This window comes from Bufo gargarizans, chromosome 2, assembly GCF_014858855.1.
Source record: "Bufo gargarizans isolate SCDJY-AF-19 chromosome 2, ASM1485885v1, whole genome shotgun sequence".
NCBI lineage: Eukaryota > Metazoa > Chordata > Amphibia > Anura > Bufonidae > Bufo > Bufo gargarizans.
In genome coordinates, this window is record NC_058081.1 from 107,902,536 (window position 1) to 107,925,137 (window position 22,602).

The 22,602-nt window shown below is 41.1% G+C and overlaps 1 protein-coding gene across 1 annotated transcript in view; it reads right to left on the reverse strand.

Moving 5' to 3' along the window:
• The window catches only part of SLC24A1 (solute carrier family 24 member 1), a 74,210-nt gene that overhangs the window by 43,648 nt on the left and 7,960 nt on the right, over positions 1-22,602 (reverse strand). Inside the window, exons 4-5 of the mRNA XM_044283160.1 lie at positions 10,962-11,048; positions 8,564-8,679 (exon numbers count right to left, since the gene is read on the reverse strand). Of these exons, the coding sequence (XP_044139095.1) occupies positions 8,564-8,679; positions 10,962-11,048 (203 nt within the window). The remainder of the gene's footprint in view (positions 1-8,563; positions 8,680-10,961; positions 11,049-22,602) is intronic.

Below are 22,602 nucleotides of genomic sequence, written 5' to 3' on the forward strand. Positions count from 1 at the left end.
CCTGATGCCCCAACTGCTGTATCTCCCACACAATTCACCTGTTTGGGTTCCCCCAAGGTTATGCTATAAAATTCAAGGTATTTTCCGATCACTTACGGTATATGGAAGAAAAAACAGCCTAGAATAAAACTGGAAACATTGCAGAGAGGTAAAGAGGAAGGAGGTCTGTCAGTACCAAATCCCTGGGTGTATTATGTAACTGCTCAATTACAACACCTAAAGGGTTGGGGGCAATGTATGGAAGGAAGGGCCCTCAGCACGTATAGTATCCTATGTGGGAAAACAAGATATACCAATCGGTGTACCTGCAATAGGGAGAATACAAGGTGTTGGGGATTTACCCACAGTGTCCCTAATGTGTAAGATCTGGTCTAAATTTAAAGATATTATTGGCCTTACTGAACTCTATGGACATACGCCTTTGTGGCGAAACCCGAAGCTTCCGGAGATATTTAGATTAGAGGGGTTTTCTCCTTGGGAAAAAAAAGGGTGTTCTTAGTCTAAACCATATCCAGGAGGATGGTAATATGAAATCCTTTGCACAGATACAAAGTGAGTGTGCACTCTTGCACTCAGCATTCTATCAATTTTTACAATAGAGGCACGCATATCAACACAGTTTGCGGGCAGTGCGAAGGTTTTAGCAACTCCAACAATTATGCAACAGCTATTAAGCAAGGGCAATACGAAAGGGTTGATTTCCTTGTTATACAGTCATATTAATGGCACCATTTCTCCTTCAGAGACCCTTCCTGAGGATAAATGGGAGGCTGAAGTAGGTCAAATTACTCAGGAACAATGGAAGGATACGCTTTTCCTAACACCCTCTTTGACTCTCAATGAAGCACAGCGTCTGTCACAACTATAGTTACTACACAGGGTGTACAAAACCCCTGCTTTTATGTATAAGATAGGCCTGCGGCCTGACTCATGTTGTCCTCGAAGTGTTATGGAAAATGCATCCTTAATACACATATTTTGGACATGCCCTAAACTTGAAAAATTTTGGAAGCAGATAGTGAAGCTTATTAAGCAAGTTACGCAGATAGACATACCATGTAACCCTAAAATGTGTCTCTTAGGCCAATTGGATGTGGAGGTTCAGGGTAATGATATATTTATTTGTATACAGAGAATGCTCTTTTAAGCTCGTATATTAATAGCTAGACATTGGATTGCACCTGAACCTCCCACAAGATGGGAATTTGTTAACAGATTAAACGTTATTCTGCGATATGAGAGAGGTATCTATTTGAAGAGGAAATGTCCAAATAAGTTTATGGCTGTGTGGGGGGGTTGGGTGTCTGATCCAGAATTAGTTTCAAGGGCACTAGCAGAAGAATGTATCTGAGATCAAATGTCTGGATTAGGTAGATTACAGTAATCCTGCTCACACGTTATAGTCCACAATGTATCGTGTTGAATCGATGAGAGATTAACTTCGTGGATTGCCCCATACTAGTAGTGAAATATAGGATATGCTCTGTTAAATATGATAGGATGCCATGTGATGCTGGGTTGGCCGTCTCACCGCACATTGTAATGTGATGTAATGATGTACAACACTAAACAATGCAATGCAATTTTTGTTATGGGTTAGGGTTGGGGTGGGTATAAAAAATGGGGGGAAAAAAATAAATGTTGTCAAGCACGCAACGTAATGAAGACAAAAACGAATAGACATTGTAATATTGATGCACTTTATTGTGTAAACAAATGTTACTTGCTGATTGTCATTTGGCTGCAATTTGCTCGACAATAAAAAATACACTGATTTAATAAAAAAATAATGTTCCAAACAGTTGTTTTGGCCATGCCTAATGTTTTTGCTATCTCTCTGATGGGTTTGTTTTGTTTTTTTCAGCCTAATGATGGCTTGCTTCACTGATAGTGACAGCTCTTTGGATCTCATCTTGAGAGTTGACAGCAACAGATTCCAAATGCAAATAACCACTTGAAATGAACTCTGGACCTTTTATCTGCTCATTGTAGTTGGGATAATGAGGGAATAACACACACCTGGCCACGGAACAGCTGAGAAGCCAATTGTCCTATTACTTTTGGTTTCTTAACAAGTAGGAGGCTCATATGCAAACTGTTGTAATTCCTACACCGTTCACCTGATTTGGATGTAAATACCCTCAAATTAAAGCTGACAGTCTGCAGTTAAAGCACATCTTGTTCATTTCATTTTAAATCCATTGTGGTGGTGTATAGAGCCAAAAAATGTACAATTGTGCCGATGTCCCAATATTTATGGACCTGACTGTATCAACATAAAATTTTAGTTGCCAGATTTTTTACCATTCCTCTAGTTTTCCTAAATTCCTTTGGTGTATCCCTCCAGGAACATCAACCCTGTTACAAATCTATGTGTCATCAGCAAAAAGACACACTTTACCATCGAGGCCTTCTGCAATTTCGCTGATAAAGATATTAAACAATATGGGTCCCAGAACAGATCCCTGAGGTACCCCACTGGTAACAAGACCATGGTCTGAATATACTCCATTGACTACAACCCTCTGTTGCCTGTCCCCCAGCCACTGTCTAATCCATTCAACAATATGAGAGTCCGAGCTCAAAGACTGCAGTTTATTGATAAGCCTTCTATGTGGGACAGCATCAAAAGTATTACTAAAGTCTAGATAAGCGATGTCTACTGCACCCCCCCCCCCCCCATCTATTATTTTAGTCACCGAATCAAAAAAATGCTGTTTTTCATCTTTCAATCCATGGGATTTTAGATGTTCCACAATTCTCTCCTTAAGTATGGTTTCCATTAATTTCCCCACTATTGATGTCAGGCTTACTGGCCTATAGTTGCCTGATTCCTCCCTACTACCTTTCTTGTGAATGGGCACCACATTTGCAAATTTCCAATCTTCTGGGACGACTCCTGTTACCAGTGATTGGTTAAATAAATCTGTTAATGGTTTTGTTAGTTCACTGCTAAGCTCTTTTAATAGCTTTGGGTGTATCCCATCAGGCCCCTGTGACTTATTTGTATTAATTTTAGACCCTTAATCAGATCTGAGATCAGACCCCCAATGTTAAAAAGACCCCAGATCAGACCCACAATCAGACTTCAGACCTCAATGTGAATAAACCCGCAATCAGACCTCAGATAAGAGCCCCAATATAAATAAGACCCCTATTCAGACCTCAGATGAGATTATATCAGTCCCCCATGCCTCATATCAGCCCCAGCCATATATCAGCCCCCAGCCTGATATCACCAGCCCTGAGCCTCATATCACCAGCCCCTAGCCTCATATCACCAGCCCCCAGCCTCATATCACCAGCCCCCAGCCTCAGGTGACATAAAATAAAAAATCTACTTACCTCTCCTGCTCTGGACAACGCAGTTTCTCATCTCCAGCGCGCTTCTTCTCCCTGCCCTTGGCTGTGCTGTGAACCGATGCGCACATCGTTATGTCACAAAGCGCCCTCACGCTGTGCACAGACAAAACACAGCCGATAACAGAGGACCAGGAAGCGGTGAGTACAGAGCCCGGGGGGCGCTGCATTCACCACTTCCCGGTCCTCCGATACTAATGAGTACTTCCATAATGAAAGCGCTCATTAGTATTTGTCCCATAAGATGCAGTGACATTTTCCCCCCACTTTGGGGGAAAAAAGTGTGTCTTATGGGTAAAAAAAATACTGTAATTCAATTCAAAAAATGATTTTTAACCCCTTTAGGACACAGCCTTATTTCACCTTAAGGACCAGGCCATTTTTTGCAAATCTGACCAGAGCAACTTTAAGTGGTGATAACTTTAAAACGCTTTGACTTATCCAGGCCATTCTGAGATTGTTTTTTTTGTCACATATTGTACTTCATGAGACTGGTAAAATGAAGTCAAAAAAATTAATTTTTATTTATAAAAGAATACAAAATTTACCAATTTTTTTTTAAATTGCAAATTTACAAGTTTCAATTTCTCTACTTCTATAATACATAGTAATACCTACAAAAATAGTTATTACTTTACATTCCCCATATGTCTACTTCATGTTTGGATCATTTTGGGAATGACATTTTATTTTTTGGGGATGTTACAAGGCTTAGAAGTTTAATAGCAAATCTTGAAATTTTTCATAAATTTTCAAAAACCCACTTTTCAAGGACCAGTTCAGGTCTGAAGTCACTTTATGAGGCTTACATAATAGAAACCACCCAAAAATTACCCCATTCTAGAAACTACACCCCTCAAGGTATTCAAAACTGATTTTACAAACTTTGTTATCCCTTTAGGTGTTCAACAAGAATTAATGGAAAATAGAGATACAATATTAAAATTTCACTTTTTTGGCAGATTTTCCATTTTAATATTTTTTTTCGATTTACAAAGCAAGGGTTAACAGCCAAACAAAACTCAATATTTATGGCCCTTTACAGAAACACCCCATATGTGGTCGTAAACCACTGTACGGGCACACGGCAGGGCGCAGAAGGAAAGGAATGCCATACGGTTTTTGGAAGGCAGATTTTGCTGGACAGTTTTTTTGACACCATATCCCATTTGCACCCCTAGAGTAGAAACTCCCCAAACATTACCCCATTTTAGAAACTATGGGATAGGGTGGCAGTTTTGTTGGTACTATTTTAGGGTACATATGATTTTTGCTTGCTCTATATTACACTTTTTGTGAGGCAAAGTAACAAGAAATAGCTGTTTTGGAACCGTTTTCATTTTTTGGGTATTTACAACATTCATGTGACAGGTTAGATCATGTTGTATTTTATAGACCAGGTTGTCACGGACGCGGCGATAGCTAATATGTATACTTTTTTTTATTTATTGAAACAAAAAAAATCATGTTTTAGTGTTTCCATAGTCTGAGAGCCATAGTTTTTTCAGTTTTTGGGCCATTATCTTGGGTATCATTTTTGCGCGATGAGATGACGGTTTGATTGGCACTGTTTTAGGGTGCGTGTGACTTTTTGATCGCTTGCTATTACACTTTTTGTGATGTAAGGTGACAAAAGATGGCTTTTTTTTACACCGTTTTTATTTAAAAAAAATTACGGTATTCACCTGAGGGGTTAGTTCATGTGATATTTTTATAGAGCGGGTTGATACGGACGCGGCGATACCTAATATGTATACTTTTTATTTATTTATGTAAGTTTTACACAATAATATCATTTTTGAAACAAAAAAAAATCATGTTTTAGTGTCTCCATATTCTGAGAGCCATAGTTTTTTCAGTTTCTGGGCGATTATCTTAGCTAGGGTCTCATTTTTTGCGGGATGAGATGACGGTTTGATTGGCACTATTTTGGGGTGCATATGACTTTTTGATCGTTTGCTATTACACTTTTTGTGATGTAAGGTGACAAAAAATGGTTTATTTAGCACCGTTGTTTTTTTTTTTTTTTTTTTACGGTGTTCATCTGAGGGGTTAGGTCATGTGATATTTTTATAGAGACGGTTGATACGGACGCGGCGATACCTAATATGTATACTTTTTATTTATTTATGTAAGTTTTACACAATAATATCATTTAAAAAAAAAATAAAAAATCATGTTTTAGTGTCTCCATATTCTGAGAGCCATAGTTTTTTCAGTTTCTGGGCGATTATCTTAGCTAGGGTCTCATTTTTTGCGGGATGAGATGACGGTTTGATTGGCACTATTTTGGGGTGCATATGACTTTTTGATCGTTTGCTATTACACTTTTTGTGATGTAAGGTGACAAAAAATGGTTTATTTAGCACAGTTTTTTTTTTTTTACGGTGTTCATCTGAGGGGTTAGGTCATGTGATATTTTTATAGAGACGGTCGATATGGACGCGGCGATAACTAATATGTATACTTTTTTTTATTTATGTAATTTTTAAACAATAACAGCTTTTTTAAAACAAAGAAAATGATGTTTTAGTGTCTCCATATTCTAAACCACAGTTTTCGATTGTCTCAGGTAGGGGCTCATTTTTGCGGGATGAGGTGACAGTTAGATTGGTACTATTTTGGTGGGCATACGCTATTTTGATCGCTTGCTGTATTACTTTTTGTGATGTAAGGTGACAAAAAAATTGTTTATTTAGCATAGTTTTTATTTTTATTTTTTTTAGGTCATGTTATATGTTTATAGAGCCAGTCGATACGGACGCGGCGATACCTAATATGTCAACTTTCCCCCCCCCCCCCTCTTTTTTACCAATTTTTTTTTACTTTATTTGGGGAAAACTTTATTTTTTCTACTTTTTTTTTTCACTTAATTTTTTGTCCCACTTTGGGGGGTCTAATCCTTTACAATGCATTCCAATACTTCTGCATTTGAATGCATTGGCTGTATGAGTAATACTGTGTGCATTACTCATACAGCTTCCGGCCTGTGAGATCCAGGGGGCTGGATCTCACAGGCTCGTCACCGGAAGGCAGTGCGATGCCTTCCTTAGGCATCGTGCTGCCTTCCATGCCATCGGGTCTCCCCTACAGCCCCATGGGGACCCGATGGCACTGCCACTCGCAACATAAAAAGCCGCAAACCGCAGGTCTGAATTGACTTGCGGTTTGCGGCGATCGTCGACACGGGGGGGTCACAGGATTTAGCCAAGGTGCCTGCATTTAGCCAAGGTGCCTGCATTTAGCCAAGGTGCCTGCTCAACGATTTGAGCAGGCACCTCGTTCCGCCCGGGATGTCATGTGTCCTTAAGTACCAGGACAACATGCCGTACCGGTACGTCATGTGTCCTGAAGAGGTTACTATAGAAATGTTGGCCTATTGAAAAGTATGTACAGTTTATGCACTCAATGCTTGGTCAGGCTCCTTTTGCATTAATTACTGTATCAATGCGGTGTGGCATTGAGGCAGTCTGTGGCACTGCTGAGGTATTATGGAAGCCCAGGTTGCTTTGATAGTGGCCTTTCGCTTGTCTGCATTGTTGGGTTTGGTGTCTCTCATCTTTCTCTTGACAAAAACCCATAGATTCTCTATGGGGTTTAGGTCAGGAGAGTTTCCGGGCTATTAAACCAGGGATTGGTACTTTTGGCAGTGTGGGCAGGTGCCAAGTCCTGCTGGAAAATGAAATTAGCATCTATATAAAGCTTGACAGCAGAAGGAAGCATGAAGTGCTCTAAAATCTCCTGGTAGACGGCTGCGCTGACTTTGGACTTGATATAACACAGTGGATCAACACATGGCTCCCCAAACCATCACTAACCAAGGAAACTTCACACTTGACCTCAAGCAGTTTGAATTGTTTGCCCCTCCACTCTTCCTCCAGACTCCCCAAAATAAAAAGGAAAAATGTACTTTCATCTGAAAACAGGACTTTGGAACACTATCAGTCCATTCCTTTTTCTCCTTAGCCCAGGTAAGATACTTCTGACGTTGTCTTTGGGTCATGAGTGGCTTGACACCTATGTCCTGATCTGTGTGTGGTGGATCTTGAAACACTGACTTCAGACACAGTCCACTCCTTGTAAATCTCCCCCAAATTCTTGATTGGGCTTTTTTTTTTTACAAAACATTTAAGCCTATGGTTATACTTGTTGCTTGTGCACCTTGCTCTACTACACTTTTTCCTTCCACTCAACTTATCATCAATATACGGATGGAGTAGAGTTAACACTCCTGTTTTCTGAGATTTCTGAGTTATGTTATCTAATCTAAGCAAGCACCTTCAATTGCTTTTCAATGGCTTTTGTCTCAAGATAACGCAATGAGTTAAGAAATTTGAGTTAAGAGCTGGAGTGCTAACCCTGCTACATCTGTACTTGGATACATTACTCTGTGAACACCCAGCTTCTTCAGCAATGACCTTTTGTGGCCTATTCTCCTTGTGTCTTCTCCATGATTGTGTACCCTACTGAACCAGACAGAGGGACCAAAGGCTTATGAAACCTGTGTTGGTGTTTTGTGTTGATTAGCTGATTAGAGTGTGACACCATGAGTCTACAATAGTGAACGTTTGCAAAATAATTTTCAGAGATACTGACTTTTGGGTTTTCATTAGCAGTAAGCCATAATCATCAACAATAAAAGCAATGAATGATTTAAAGAGATCACTCTGTGTCTAATGAATCTATATAATATATGAGTTTTACTTTTTGAATTGAATTACTGAAAAAGACATGCCCCTTTCTGCTATAGCCACGACCCTTCGACTAAGACACGCTTCCTTGTCGTAAAACAAGTGTAGAAAAGTGTCTAAAATTGTTAATAAATGTGGTGAAAAGAGCATTTTGAATACTGTAATAAATACTTTTTCAAACTCGTCTGACAAGGGGAATGGCTTAGTGGAAAGTAGGTGTGGCTCTGTAGGAAATGGGGCGTGGTTTATATGTGACACCATGCGCCATAAAGTGCAACAACATTTTGGTGCATTTTTGTGCAGTAAACTAAGCCAACAAATAGGTGGTGTAAAGTTAGACTAGACAGTCTAAAGATGTGACATATTTATCATCCAACATCAGTCAATGTGATAAATCTGTTGTAGTGGAAGACTGTCTGTCTAAGTTTACAATACCTTACTATTAGACAGGGTTCATAAATGTAGGCTATGTGTCTTTATGAGAAATATTGAAAATGGTAATATGTAGTTACCTGGGTGTCATCCTTGTCTACTTCATCCTCTGTATCCTTCGAGGGTTCAGACCCAGTGGGGGGAGACACCTTTACATTCACAGTGTTGGGGATGTCACCTCCTTCACCCTTCTCATCTGCAGAAACATAGAAACTGTTAAACCGCCATGCCGGTGCTGTGACATTGTGTGTACTATTCGCTAAAGCTATGTACTTATATAATGAACAAAATTAATTATCTAAATGGTCACATGACTACCTATTTTATATATATATATATATATATATATATATATTTACACACACACCCAGGTACACACACACACAGTCCAGTCACAATATTATGACCACAAGCTAATATCCAGAGTAACCGTCATGTTCAACATGGCCAGCAGCTAGACGGGCTGGGAGTGACTCAATAAGGTCCTAGGAGGATGTCACAGGTATATGGAGCCATGCTGACTGCACCCCACAGCTTCTGGAGGGTGTGCGTGGTAGGATCCATAGAGGTAACATGATGATCGAGGTGGTCTCATGGATGCTCAATTGGGTTCACGTCTGGGGAATTAGGGGGCCAGGGTAGTACTTGGAAGTCTTGGTCATGCTCTTCCAACCAATTTCGGACATTTGTACCCGTGTGACATGTTGCGCTGTCTTGCTGGAAGATCTCATCTGCCCCAGGGAAGACAATCAGCATGTAAGGGTGTACCTGATCTGCACTCTCAAATTGGTTGAGAGTGCCTTCCACATTGATGAGTGGCCCAAGAGAATGCCATGAAAACATTCCCGATGGCACCATGATGTTGCCACCACCAACTTGTGTTCTTCCAGCAATGGTTGTAGGGAGTTTGTTCTCTAATGTTTCTCTACTGACACGCCAATGTCTTTCTGTTCCATGAAGCAGAAAATGTGACTCATCAGAGAAGGCAACCTTTTGCAAATCAGTGGAGGTCCTCTATACTGCCGTGAAAATTGATGCCTTTTCTGCTGATGCAACTTTGTTTACAGGGGTGCAGTGAGCATCTGTCTGCTTCAGGGCTGCATACGCAGTAGGGTTTGCTGAACTGTTGTTTTAGACACACTTTTGGTACCCTCTTGGTTCATTTTGGTGGCGATCGGCTCCACTGTAGCATGTCTGTCCACCCTCACGCACCTTCATGGCTGATTTTCACCTCTCACATCAATGGCAGGTGGTGCTCCACAGTTTCCATGTTGCTTATTCACAATGGTGCCACTTGTCCACTCACAATACACTTTCATCACAGCAGCACACAAACAGTTCACTAACTGCACAGTTTCAGAAATACTGCCACCTTAGGCCCCAAGTCCAATAATGATTGATCCTATTGCAACTCTGATAAATCCCCCCTTTTACCCATGACAGCAACATGGAATATGTGTGCAGACACAAAGCCAGCTCACAGCAAGGGACTACATTCATGAGCTACACACTGCCAACATCGAAAGTAGGAAGGGATCATAATGATGTGACTCGACTGTGTAGATAATTGTGTATATTCTTCCTCACATGAATCATAGGCATTGCCCATATTATCTATTATGTGATGCAAGCCAAGCAGGAAAAATTAGGGAATGTGGGACACACAAAGAAATGACCTTTAAGCAGCCATTTTCTTTCAATTCGGCTATTGATGCAGGTGAATGAACCAGCAATATTAGCATGAATAAAGCTTAAATATACAAAACCTCCAATATGCCATTGAACTGATAGGTTGTAGTTTTTTATATATCTGTTCATGAAATAGCCACCTCAACGATGTGACCTATAGATATAATTTGCAAGGTAAACTGGGTAAACTGACAAAATCTTGATATACAAGAGCTCATTGTGTATTTAGGCCACTTATAGTAAGTAATGCTGCCTAACCATTCACTGGTTTTAGTAAATCCTCTCTATCCTATAATAAGACCAAAACAAACCATGCTGAACGGATCCACCATCAGAAGGTGCCCACATTACTTGTATAGTGCATTATAGGGGAGGACACCACACATATTCCTTTGATTAGGTGTAGGATTACCCTACCTTTCCTAAAGATACATGTTTTATTACACACTCATATTAATAAATGACTGCTCTAAGAGAAGTGGAAGAATGCAACCAAGAGACAATTCATCAATCCAACAGACACCACCAAAACACCAGGAAGCAAAGTGCTAGACCAGGATACTGAAGATAGATCCAACACATACATAAGACTTCAGCCGAGTGCTAGGACTGGAGATTAGTGCATCTAATACTGCTGCTTTAAAGATTTGGGATATCTATAAGCATGCCTATACTGAACCGCTTGTAGAATAACTCTAATAATACTGTAATCTGGGCTGAGAGATACACCTAGGCCCTGATCAGTCCAGTGTCAGGAAGATGAACAGTGTCTGAGCCTACTTTTCTCACCTTTGGTATTCAGTCCTTTTTTCCCCTCTGAATCTACCTTGGCCTTGGCCATGTTGTTCATGATTTCAGCCTTGTCTTTAAATTTTGCTGCAAAGGAGAAAAGCAACTTACTGTTCACTCATTCAGTGCGCACAAATACTTTCTCACTGCGAGATAATACATAGTTATAGTCCTGTAGGCAATGCATGCACAGATACACTGACCAGCCATGACATTAAACCCATCTGCCTAATATAGGCTAGGTCTTCTTTATGTAGCCAAAACAACTCTGACCCATTAAAGGTTGGATGACTACACTAGATCACTTGAGGTGTCTTGTGGTATCTAGCATCAATACACAGGCAGCAGATCCTGTAAGTTACGAGGTGGAGCCTCCATGGATGTTGTTTTTCTAGCACATCCCACCAACGCTTGATTTGATTGAGATCTGCAGAATTTGGAGGCCAAGACATGACCTTGAACTTGTTGTCATCTTCCTCAATCCATTCCTGAACAATTTGTTCAGTATGGCAGGCGCATTATCCTGCTGGATGAGGCCGCTGACATTAGTTATTACCACTACCACAAAAAGATGTACTTGGCCTGTACAATAATTAGGTAGGTGGTACGTGTCAATGTAACCCAGATGAATGCCAGAACATGACACTGCCTCTGTTGGCTTGTCTTCTTCCCATGGTGCAGCCTGGTGCCATGTTTTACCCAGGAGTGAGACAAACACCTGGTCCCTCAAGTGATGTTAATGAGAATGGATTCATCAGAGCAGGCTACTGTCTTTCATGGTCCAGTTCTGAGTTTCATGTTCCTAAATAGGTGTTTTCAGCGGTGTATGGGGTCACCACGGGCTATCTGTCCTGTCTCCAACTATGCAGCAAGCTGTGATGCCCTGTGTGTTCTGACTTCTTTCTATCATAGTCAGCACTAACTTTTTCGGCAGTTTGTGCAACAGTAGTCTAGGCTAGTCTTCACTTCCCTTCTGCTTCAATGACATTTGGGCGCCCCTTTCCCTGTCGTCGGTTCACAGTCTCTACTTTCTTGGACTACTTTGGATAGCTCCTAACCACGGCATACCAGGGACACCTCACAAGACCTGCCGTTTTGGAGTAGCAGGCCCAGTCATCTAACCTTACGACTGCCTTTCCTACTTCCAACACATCAAGGACTTTCTGTTTATTTGCTTCTCCCATCAGTGGTTTTTAATGTTATGGCTGTACGGTGTATGCATTGCACAGATGCCTATAGGGGTGTAATAAAAAATGGCCCCACAACACATTTAGCTGTCCTTTGGTTAACAACTACATAGTCTATAGAAATCTTTTATCGATATATTTGCCTCTTCTGCATACATATGTTACATATACAAATCAGAAAAACTAACTTTTCTGAGAGCAGAGTCTGCAGCGAATGGCAAGGTGAAGCATATTATCGGAACTGGCATGCTAGAGAACAATAGGCAGGACAAGCAGTAGGCAGAGGAGACAACAGCCCAGGGTGGTACACAGGGAGGAAAGTGCAATTTAAGTCTTATAAAGAATGATAAGTGAGGGTAGGAGTCAGGAGAGAAGCTGTCAGAAGTTGGAAGATCCACTATAAACATGTGGTAGAGACCTAAGAATTGAGGTAGTAGGGAGGGGATGGGGTTCAGAATGAAATGTGGGTAAGACCTCCAGGGATTGATCGGAAAGGGATGACAGGAAGTAATGAAATTAAAGATTGTCAATTATCCTGGCAATTTGTAATGGCAAACTGCTCTCAGATTGGAGAATTGAGAACAATGGAGAGCATTGTATCATTGTCTACAGGCATGTACATAGGTTCTAAAACCTTTACACCAACCGAACCAGACTGACTTTTACCTAGTAAATTAGAGGGGTCTCTTTTCCACATGCTCCCTGTAGCTAAAGTATGAATAGGAGAACTTGATGACATACAAACCTAATGGTGGCCATACACATCAGATAAATGTTGACCAAAACAATATGGGGCCTCTCAACTCTCCCCCAACAGCAGAAATCAGGGGAAATAAGGACCACTCAATTGGAGTTCTTTGGAATATAAGTCCCACTGCCATAGGTGCGTGGAGGAGAAAGAAGTCTCTATCAGTATTTCTCTGAGTGTGTATTTCTCTGAGCAAGCAGTTGGCCATCAGTTATCTAATGTGTATGGGCACCTTTAAGTAGCCATGTCTGTCACATACAATATTCTGTCAATAGTCAAAAAAATGCATAGATATCATAAACCATCAACGTAAGTAATTAGGAAAGTGCTCTCAGTCAATAAATGTCAGTCGTAAATCACAGCAAAGCTGAGTTTAGATTTCTACAGCAGATGGCTATGTAATCAAGACAGTGATCTAGAACGTCTTTAATGCTCCTCAAAACTTTACAGCAGCAGTATTCTAGGATATGCACGTTTTGTTAATTGAGTTAATTCAATGCAGGGAGTAAAACATTTTATATTTGCCATACCTTGATAATTCTCTCTAGAAAATATTACCTTAACATACAAAAAAAATACAACAGTCACTGTTCTTTCAACAAACTTTGCATAAATCAACAGTACTGAACTGAAATCAGTCACCCTAAATTCATAGTTAAAATCCATCTTGAGAGTAGAGATGAACTAGCAACTCACTGAGGAATCAGGTTTCATGCTGCCCATATACCGCTACTGGAAGGAAACAGAGGTATATGCTGCTGACTCTAGTACGTTTTCCAATGCTGGTTTCACAGCTATACTGCTCAGTAGTCCTGCACAATGTCCGCCATGCTGATGTTTTTGAGGATGTGCTTTGAAAAGACAGAGAAGCAGGCTCTTCACTTCTGTGTGTGTGGTGTGTATTGGAGACATCATAGCAGCTAGTCACTAGTTCAGGATAAACTGACAGATATATAGCCTGCAGAGAGACTTGTGAAAACAGCAGAATACAGGTCATATACTAGCCAGATATAGAGTTATTCCTCATGTACCCACATATATAGGGGGTCATTTGCTAACATAAATTTGACTATTTTTGGCGTATTTCTGGTGCAGATTGTGGCGCAAAGGTTATTTGCACCGCAATCTGCAACTTTTCCCTGCTAGTAAAGAGACATGGCGTGGGCCCCTTTACTAGCAAGGAAAAGTCGTATATTTTAGGCGTAGAAAATGGTCTAAATGTAAGCCAGCAAGTAAGCTGGCATAGAATTAGACCGGCGGTGGATCCGTCAAAGTTATGTACAGGCTGCCAGCTCAAGGGCTTATTAAGACCGGCGTCTAAAATGCCGGTCTTAATAAATCACCCCATAGCATTAAAGACCAATCTTTCTCTTCGCCTCTTCAGAACTTCAGCGGATCCACCGCCAGCGCACAGGGTTCTTAAAGAGGACCTTTCACCTGGAAAGACATTGTGAACTAAGTATCCTGACATATACAGCGGCGCTCAGAGATCTCACTGCCCTTACTATTACCCCTGGGCGCCGCTCCGTTCTCCCGTTATGTCCTCCGGTATCTTCGCTCAGTAAGTTATAGTAGGCGGAGACTGCCCTTGTTCTGCTGGGCGTCTCCTTCCCCCATGCTGTAGTGCTGGCCAATCGCAGAGCAGAGCTCACAGCCTGGGAGAAAAAAACCTCCCAGGCTGTGAGCTGTGCACTGTGATTGGCCAGCGCTACAGCCTAGGAGGAGGAGATGCCCAGCAGGACAAGGGCAGTCTCCGCCTACTATAACTTACTGAGCGAGGATACCGGAGGACATAACGGGAGAACGGAGCGGCGCCCAGGGATAATAGTAAGTGCAGTGAGATCCCTGGGCGCCGCTGTATATGTCAGGATACTTAGTTCACAATGTTTTTCCAGGTGAAAGGTCCTCTTCAAGACCAGCGTCTAAAACGCTGGTCTTAATAAATGACCCCCATAGTGTTCCGAATGAGTGGCATATTTATGAAGCACCTGTTCCACTTTTTCCAACACACAATTTGGGTAAAGTGGGTGAGAGGGAGCATGAAATTTTTATAATTAAAACTTCTTCCACTTAATAAAAAAAACTTTAAAAAGTTTACATGAGCTCATTGAAAGGTAGGCATACAAATTTTTGCTCTGGGGCCTATGACATGTGTAGAGCAGTTGCAGAACTTTTTGTGTATGAATATACCCTAAGGACTCTATTTGACAGAACAACAGACAGAAGTGTGTGCAGGATAAAAGGTCTCATGCATGAAAGGTACACTATTTGGACACAAGTTTTGGGACACAGCTCTTAATCACTGAATTCAGGATGCCACCATTGCAACAAGTCAGTTCAAATGTTTTCCTAGATATTCCACAATCACCAGTGGTATTATTGCAAAGCGGAAGCAGTTAGGAACAAGAGAAACTTAGCCACAAAGTGGAGACCACATATAGTTATAGAGCAGGGTTGCCAAATGCTGAAGCGCATAGTGCATGAAAATCACCAACGCTCTGCTGACTCAGCGTTCACAACCTCCTCTAGCATTAATATCAGCACAAAACCCAAAACCTGTGTGGGGAGCTTTATGGCATGGGTTTTATGGCCAAACAGATGAATGCAAGCCTTAAATCACAAAGCACAATGCCAAGCATCAGATGAAGTGGTGTAAAGCATGGTGCCACTGGACTCTGGAGCAGTTGTATATGTTTGGAGTGACAAATCACACTTCTCTATCTGGAAGCCTGCTGGACTAGTCTGGGTTTGACGAGTGCTAGGAGAACATTACCTGCCTGCCTGCCCAGTGCAAAAAGCAAGGCCCATAAAGGCATGGTTGAGTGAGTTTGGTGTGAAAGAACTTGACATGCCGGCACAGAGCTCTGACCTCAACAACATTGAATACCTTTGGGATGGACTACAATGGAGATTGTGAGCCAGGTCCTCTCAACCAACATCAGTGTCTGACCTCAAAAATGCTCATCTGGATAAAGGGGTAAATATTCACACAGACACACTCCAAAATCGTGTAGAAAGTTGTGGAAGTTGTTTTAGTTGCAAAGGGAGGGCCAACTCATAATCAATACTATGGATTTTAAATGGGATGTCATAAAACCTCCTGTAGGTGTAAAGTGTAGGGTTCCCAATACTTCACCCATATAGGGTACCAGGTCTCCTCGGTAGAGGTGTATATTTCTCTGTGAACCTAACAACCTGCAGCTACAAAATCATAGAAATATTGGCAGTAAGAAGAAGGATAGAAGCCACGTGGGTATCAGGATTAAACAGATCAGGCTCAGGGCTACTGGCTGCTGTCCAGGTTTGACGAGATTCTGGTTAATCTGGTCAGTAATACATCTAACATGAGCGACACAGAGGAAAGGTCGGTGAGTAGAACCTGAAGGTCATAAGACCAGGGGGTCTTCAGCAACTAGAAAGTAGAGACATAGGGGGCTTGTCACCTAATACTGAACCAAGGTGAGTGCAGGCAACAGCTACATGTTCTTAATATTCCTAAAGATGTGTACTTTGTAATGAACTGGAAATAATCCACAGGATAATCCATCAAGCAAGTATCTTATTCATCATCTACTTTTTCAATGGAAGTCAGATGAAATACATTTGGTAAGATTTATTGTGGGCGTTCTGTGGATGGGGAAGGGGATGGGCTGACAGGCCCGTCTTATTCTCCATTTTCTACACCTGTTTTAGGTGTGGAAAATGGTTTAAATGTAAGACAGCTCAGAAGCGCCGAAGTTGTGGAGAGGCGGATCCACCACCAGCTATAGGGGTTTATTAAGACCAGCGTCTGAAACGCTGTTCTTAATAAATGTGCCCCTCTTTCTATATTAGCTGAGGTCAGAAAACCACATTCTTGGAGCCACAAAAGTTCCAATGTTCTTGGGCCTCAGTCATGAAGTTACTCTAAAAGGGTCTATTTACACTGTATTTGCAGTGTACATTGGAGGTATACATTGGGAGGATTTCCCAACATATAACTCCAATGGATGCCTCTGATGAACGACAATAGGCATCCAGTGACATATCCCACCCATAAGCTGCCATATTTTAAAAAAGTAAACTTTTCACTGGATGTACTCTATTACATTATACCATACATTTCAAAAAGGGTATGCCAACATATAACAGCCCGATGAATGCCAAAACGACACTCATTTGACATTTAGCGGGTGAATGGGGTCCTATGTCGGTGCATACTCCAAGTGGACACTGAAAATACTATGTGAATACACCCTACACGTTAAATTTCTCTGATGTAAGCCCTAGTGATGCAAATGGTGCACCTGGATTGTACTAGTCAGAGTACCTCCATAACACAACCATATCATACTGCTTGTATGCGGCGTTTTCTTTCTGTGTCAGGTTATTCCGTTTGAGATAATACATGTGAAGAACTTTATAAGGCAGAAGTTGTATATGATTGATCTTGTCTATCAAGATATGTAGAAAAGACAAGGACTCTGGTACACAGTACATTTGATAAAAAGATATATGGTATGTACATCAAGTCCAACCAGTAAAAGGGCGTTGATGTGGTAAGAATCTTAAAATTCTGAACTCCCTTTTGATGCAACAACAAAAACATAGCAGGGCATGAAACAATTGAGTCCTGACTCCAATTGGTGATCGAGCTGAATCCTCATTCAAATGGGGATTCTGTACATTTACATACTGTAAGCACTGAGGTTATTTTATTTCAAGAAATCATCAGGGCCTTTCATGAAGTAATCAGCTATTTCTCCTAAAACCAGTCACCAGGTGACTATTCCACAGATTGACAGACTTTACAGAAACATGAATTTGTAAGATATTGGTCTGAGGTGTCAGAAGCAACATGAGAGGTATGCAGATATAGACTAGGACATTTCTCCTAGATCACCTTATGAATGCTAGGATAGGTAATGCTGCTGCATCATATACTGTATCTTCAGCTTCAATCGATAAACCCCAGACATCCTTGTATTGAACAGTTTTTACAGTCCATCTGACCACACAGCTTGAAAGATTGTCCTTTTAACCTCATAATCTGGGATAATCAGGGTGATTGGTAAGGTGGAAGACTGTGGTAAAGTTAGCATAGAGATAAGGGCTTTGTGGCTGTTAGGCTAGTTTCACACTAGCGCTAAGGATCCGGCAGGCTGCTGTGCGCAGCGCTTTTCTTCCAGACGATTCTTGGCATATTTGCCAAGTTGCAGACAGATCTATAGTTATAGTTAAAGGATTTGTCCTGGTTCAGAGCTGAACCCAGACATAAGCTCCTGTTCACACAATTAGTCTATATGAGTGGGGCATCTGAGCATTTCTAGCTCCGATGCTCCCCCTTACCATGCACAACATAGCGCAGGACAAGGGCTTTGGGCATGCTAGGCGGAGGCTTATGCCTAACAGTGAGCCTGTGATGTTACCGGCACAAACGGGCAGTTTTTAGCACTGCTGTAGGCTGTTTCACAGGCTAGAGCAGCGCTAAAGACCAAACATTAGTGTTGGTGATGTCATAGGGATCACTGCTAGGCGAAAGCCTCCACCTAGCATACTGAAAAAAAGCCGGGTACTTTAACAGCAGTAAACAAATAGCCTATGCAACACAGAGCAAAGGGGAGCGTCAGAGCAAGAAATGCTCCGCTTTTCCACTGATACAGTCTAAATGTGTGAAGAGGAGCTCAAGTCCAGGTTGACCTCTGAACCCAGACAACCCATTTAACAGGGCAGGACGAAGACTTTCAAGCTTCAGCCTTCCAGATCCCTTGCGCTAGTGTGAAAATAGCCTTATCAATACAGGGAGTCTGGCAGTTTTTTTTCAGCTAAAAATCTCACAAGTGAAAGTTTAGGCACATGACACCAAGCTGTGTAGTAGAGTGTAGTCTATGGAAGTTGTTCAACACTTACAATCTGAGTGTTTGTACATCCACTTAGATAAATGTAAAGTTATGCATCTGGGTAGTAATAATCTATATGCAACATGCTGCATGTCCTAGGGGAGTAACACTGGGAGAGTGACGTGTAGTTAAGGATTTGGGTGTCCTTGTAGATCATAGATTAAATAACAGCATACAATGTCAATCAGCTGCTTCTAAAGTCAGCAAGATATTGTCATGTATTAAAAGAGACATGAATTTGTAGGACAGGGAAGTAATATTACCACTTTGCCAAATCATTGCTGCGGCCTCACCTGCATTATACACTTCGGTTCCATGTGCAAGTTCATGGAAAGGATACCCTGGAGCTAGAAGAGCTACTAGACTGATAAGGGACATGGAGGGTATGAAGGTGCATTTACACGGCCCGATAATCGGGCAGATTATTAGGAACGGACAATCTGGCCATGTAAATGTGCCGCAGATTACCTGATGAACGAGTGAAAGCTCATCCATCGGATGACCTTAACGTTCGCGCAGGCACCACTGATCATGGCTTCAAGGCAGCAGATCGTGTGGTTTAAACAGAGATCTGCTGTTCAGAAGCCATAATTCTGTATAAGGACGAGGGATCGCTATAGCCATCACCTGTCCTCATACAGTGAAGGAGATCACTGCATGTCAATACGTGGTCTCCTACACTGAACGAGCAGCCGACTGTCGGGAAGAAACGCTTCCTTCCCAACAATCAGCCGCTCAGTCGGCCCATGTAAATCCAGCTTTAGTTATGAGGAAAGATCAAAATAATTACATTTATTTAATTGTTTGTAGAAGCATCTAATATACATATATAATTGGCCCAATACAAAATATATGCTGAATGGTTGTTCCATGTAAAATAACCTTAGGTAGGGGCACTACCTATGTCTAGAGAAAAAAAGTTTCAATCTCCAGAGACAACAAGAGTTCTTCACCATAAGAACTGTGAATCCATGGACAGCAGGAACATGTGATGGCTTCAAAGGAGGCTTAGATATTCTTTAAGAACATAAATCAATTAACTCTTATGTAAAAGTGTAGAATTCTGATTTTCCACCCACTGTCCTTTCATTCACATCCCTTGTTTGAACTTTATGGACTTATCTCTTTTTTTCAGCCAAATTAACTATGTAACTATGAGTAGGATAGGCTAATAGTGTTAATAGCGTTAAAATCCTGTACAAAATGAAGGCTGGCTGTGTTCAACCCGCTACATTGGGTGATCAGAGTGTTCAGCAGGGAGTGAAGGGGAAGCTGAATGTGATAAGCAGATCCTGCTCTACTTCCTGATAATGACACAGTAGACATCAGACACTTCAGGAACCTGGGGAGGAGGAAACCACTGATGAACATCAGGTATTGCCCCTTTACTACCTAAAACCACTAGAAAACCAGCTAACTCTCCACTTCCCTAGATCACCAGGGAATCAGCCATTAACACATTCACTGGCCTAAACCACCAAGGAAACAAGCATTAAACCCTTCACTGCTTTAGACCACCAGGAAAGTAGCCCTTAGGGTACATTCACATGACATGGAAAAACGGCCATGTGATGGACTCTTTTCAACGGCCGTCAGATGGCCATTTTTAAAACCATTGCAGTCTATAGTTCTATTCACACAGTCATTTTTTTAACTGGTTGTGAATAACAGCCATAAAAAAAAGGACATGCCCTATTTGTTCGTTTTCAGGGACCAACAGTCCCTACACAATTCAGGGGGTCTGTTTTAATAGCCTTTTTCAGAAAGGCATCCTGGCTACCACACTTTCTCTCAGACTCAGAACACAAAGATCTTTGAACAGTACCCTTACCTTGTCACCATAGTACAGCTACACAGATCAGATCAGCATGGGGTTAAAGCAATTTCGAAGGCTTGCTATCTGTTCTATCAGTCCTTTTGGTTATTGCTCTAGAGTAGGTAACTATCTCCTGTATCTTTATAATATTTCACTTATGCAAAATTTACGTGGAAAGAATTGTTACCTTTTTATACCTATTTATACTCTTTCTGCATATATATGTATCACTGGTGACCATCTGCCTGCTTCTCACTTCCCCTCCAAACCCCGGCACACTAACATAATAACAATTTATCTACTTAGCTTCAATCTCTTTTAAACTATACTTGAACGCCAAGGAGATAATCCATTTACAGCAAGTAGGCCATTGCAGGACAGAAGCGCAACAGAGATACAGATACACCGTGAGCATGCATTCAGTAAGAAAATATAAAAAGTTGTCATAAGAAATAAATCCTTATATGAGAATTCATACATAGACTCTGGGATTTATAGATGATTTGTAGATGTGTTCAAAAATGTCAAAGCTTTTATCATTTAGGAGATGAGTGCTGTGGGTTCTTTTTAAAGATCACTTGCTGCTCCTTCTTTTTACAAAGTGTCAGACCCCCATTAACACAACCCATCACTGTAACAGAAGGTCCTGCAGTGACCGGCCGATCTTGGTTTATAAGCTTAACATCCGATAAATACCCCAACCATGGGATGATTACTTTCCAGTAATGGAAGCCTATGGCAACACTACTATTAATCTATATAACCTACACAGAAATGCCAGACCGCTTATGCTGATTAAATACTTTATTGCAAAAATTCACAATAAATGTCACAATAGAATATGTACATGATTAAAAGAATTGGTACAGGAGATAAAACGAAGGTACGCCGCGTTGGGGTTGGCGCCATCCTGGAGGAGACACAGTATGGGTAATTGTCCTATGTCCTTTGCTCAATTGTACATCATATATGCACTTTAAACAAATAGCCATGTTAGGATCAATGGGACTTGCGTCCACTGTATGTTTCCTCCAGTGATGTCGTCGGTTTTATCTCCTGTACCAATTCTTTTAATCATGTACGTACTCTATTGTGACATTTGTGTGATTTTTTTGTAATAAAGTATTTAATCAGCATAAGCGGTCTGGCATTTCTGTGTAGGTTATATTGGTTTATAAGCTGCCAGTGATAACATGCCTTACAGATACATGACTGCTGCAGCCAAGCAGTAGTCTCAGCGGTCACACGCCATTCTCCTGCCATCATCAATCGAGCGGCGTAGGATTGAAGAGATGGGTACTGTTTTTATCCATTATTTTAGAGCATTTGTTGTTCCTCAGAAACCTCTTTAATCCTTTAGTGTATGTCATCATTGACATAGATAGTACTTAAAGAGACACTTCCATTAGGGGTCATTTTTAACTCAATATTCATAGAAAATGATTTATTTCATTTTCATTTTGGCAATACTATGCCATTGAAGATTAAATACAAAACATTGTCCTTCTGTAGCAGTCAGCACAGAGAAATAAAACTTCTATGTAGATAGGTTCCATTGTGAGTTTACTGCTGCTATGAGGAAAGACGGTATCTGCTAGTATAATAGTAGATTAGTAGAATTTGGCTAATAATATGACAGCCACATTATTATCCTGATAGGCCTATATAAAGGTATAACACCAGCTTCTCCACCCAGTAGTTAAATCTTCTTGCCCAACCTTTTTGCTATCTTGGGAACAGGAATTGGGGACTACCCTGATGGAGACGGAGGCCAAAACGTACTAAGCACTCCCATGGCTTCTCTTCCAGTATCTTGTTACAGGAAAACCATTATGAACTGTAAACTAGGTGACACAAAAATGCCTGAATTTTTTTACACACCATTTATCACTCTCTAAAATGCGCTGGAGATGCTCTTCTGGAAATGGTACATATCATCATCATATCTGGTGATTTTGTCCTCAGTTAACGCCTTTCTGGAAACAAGTAGAGGCTTCTATACAGACAGTGA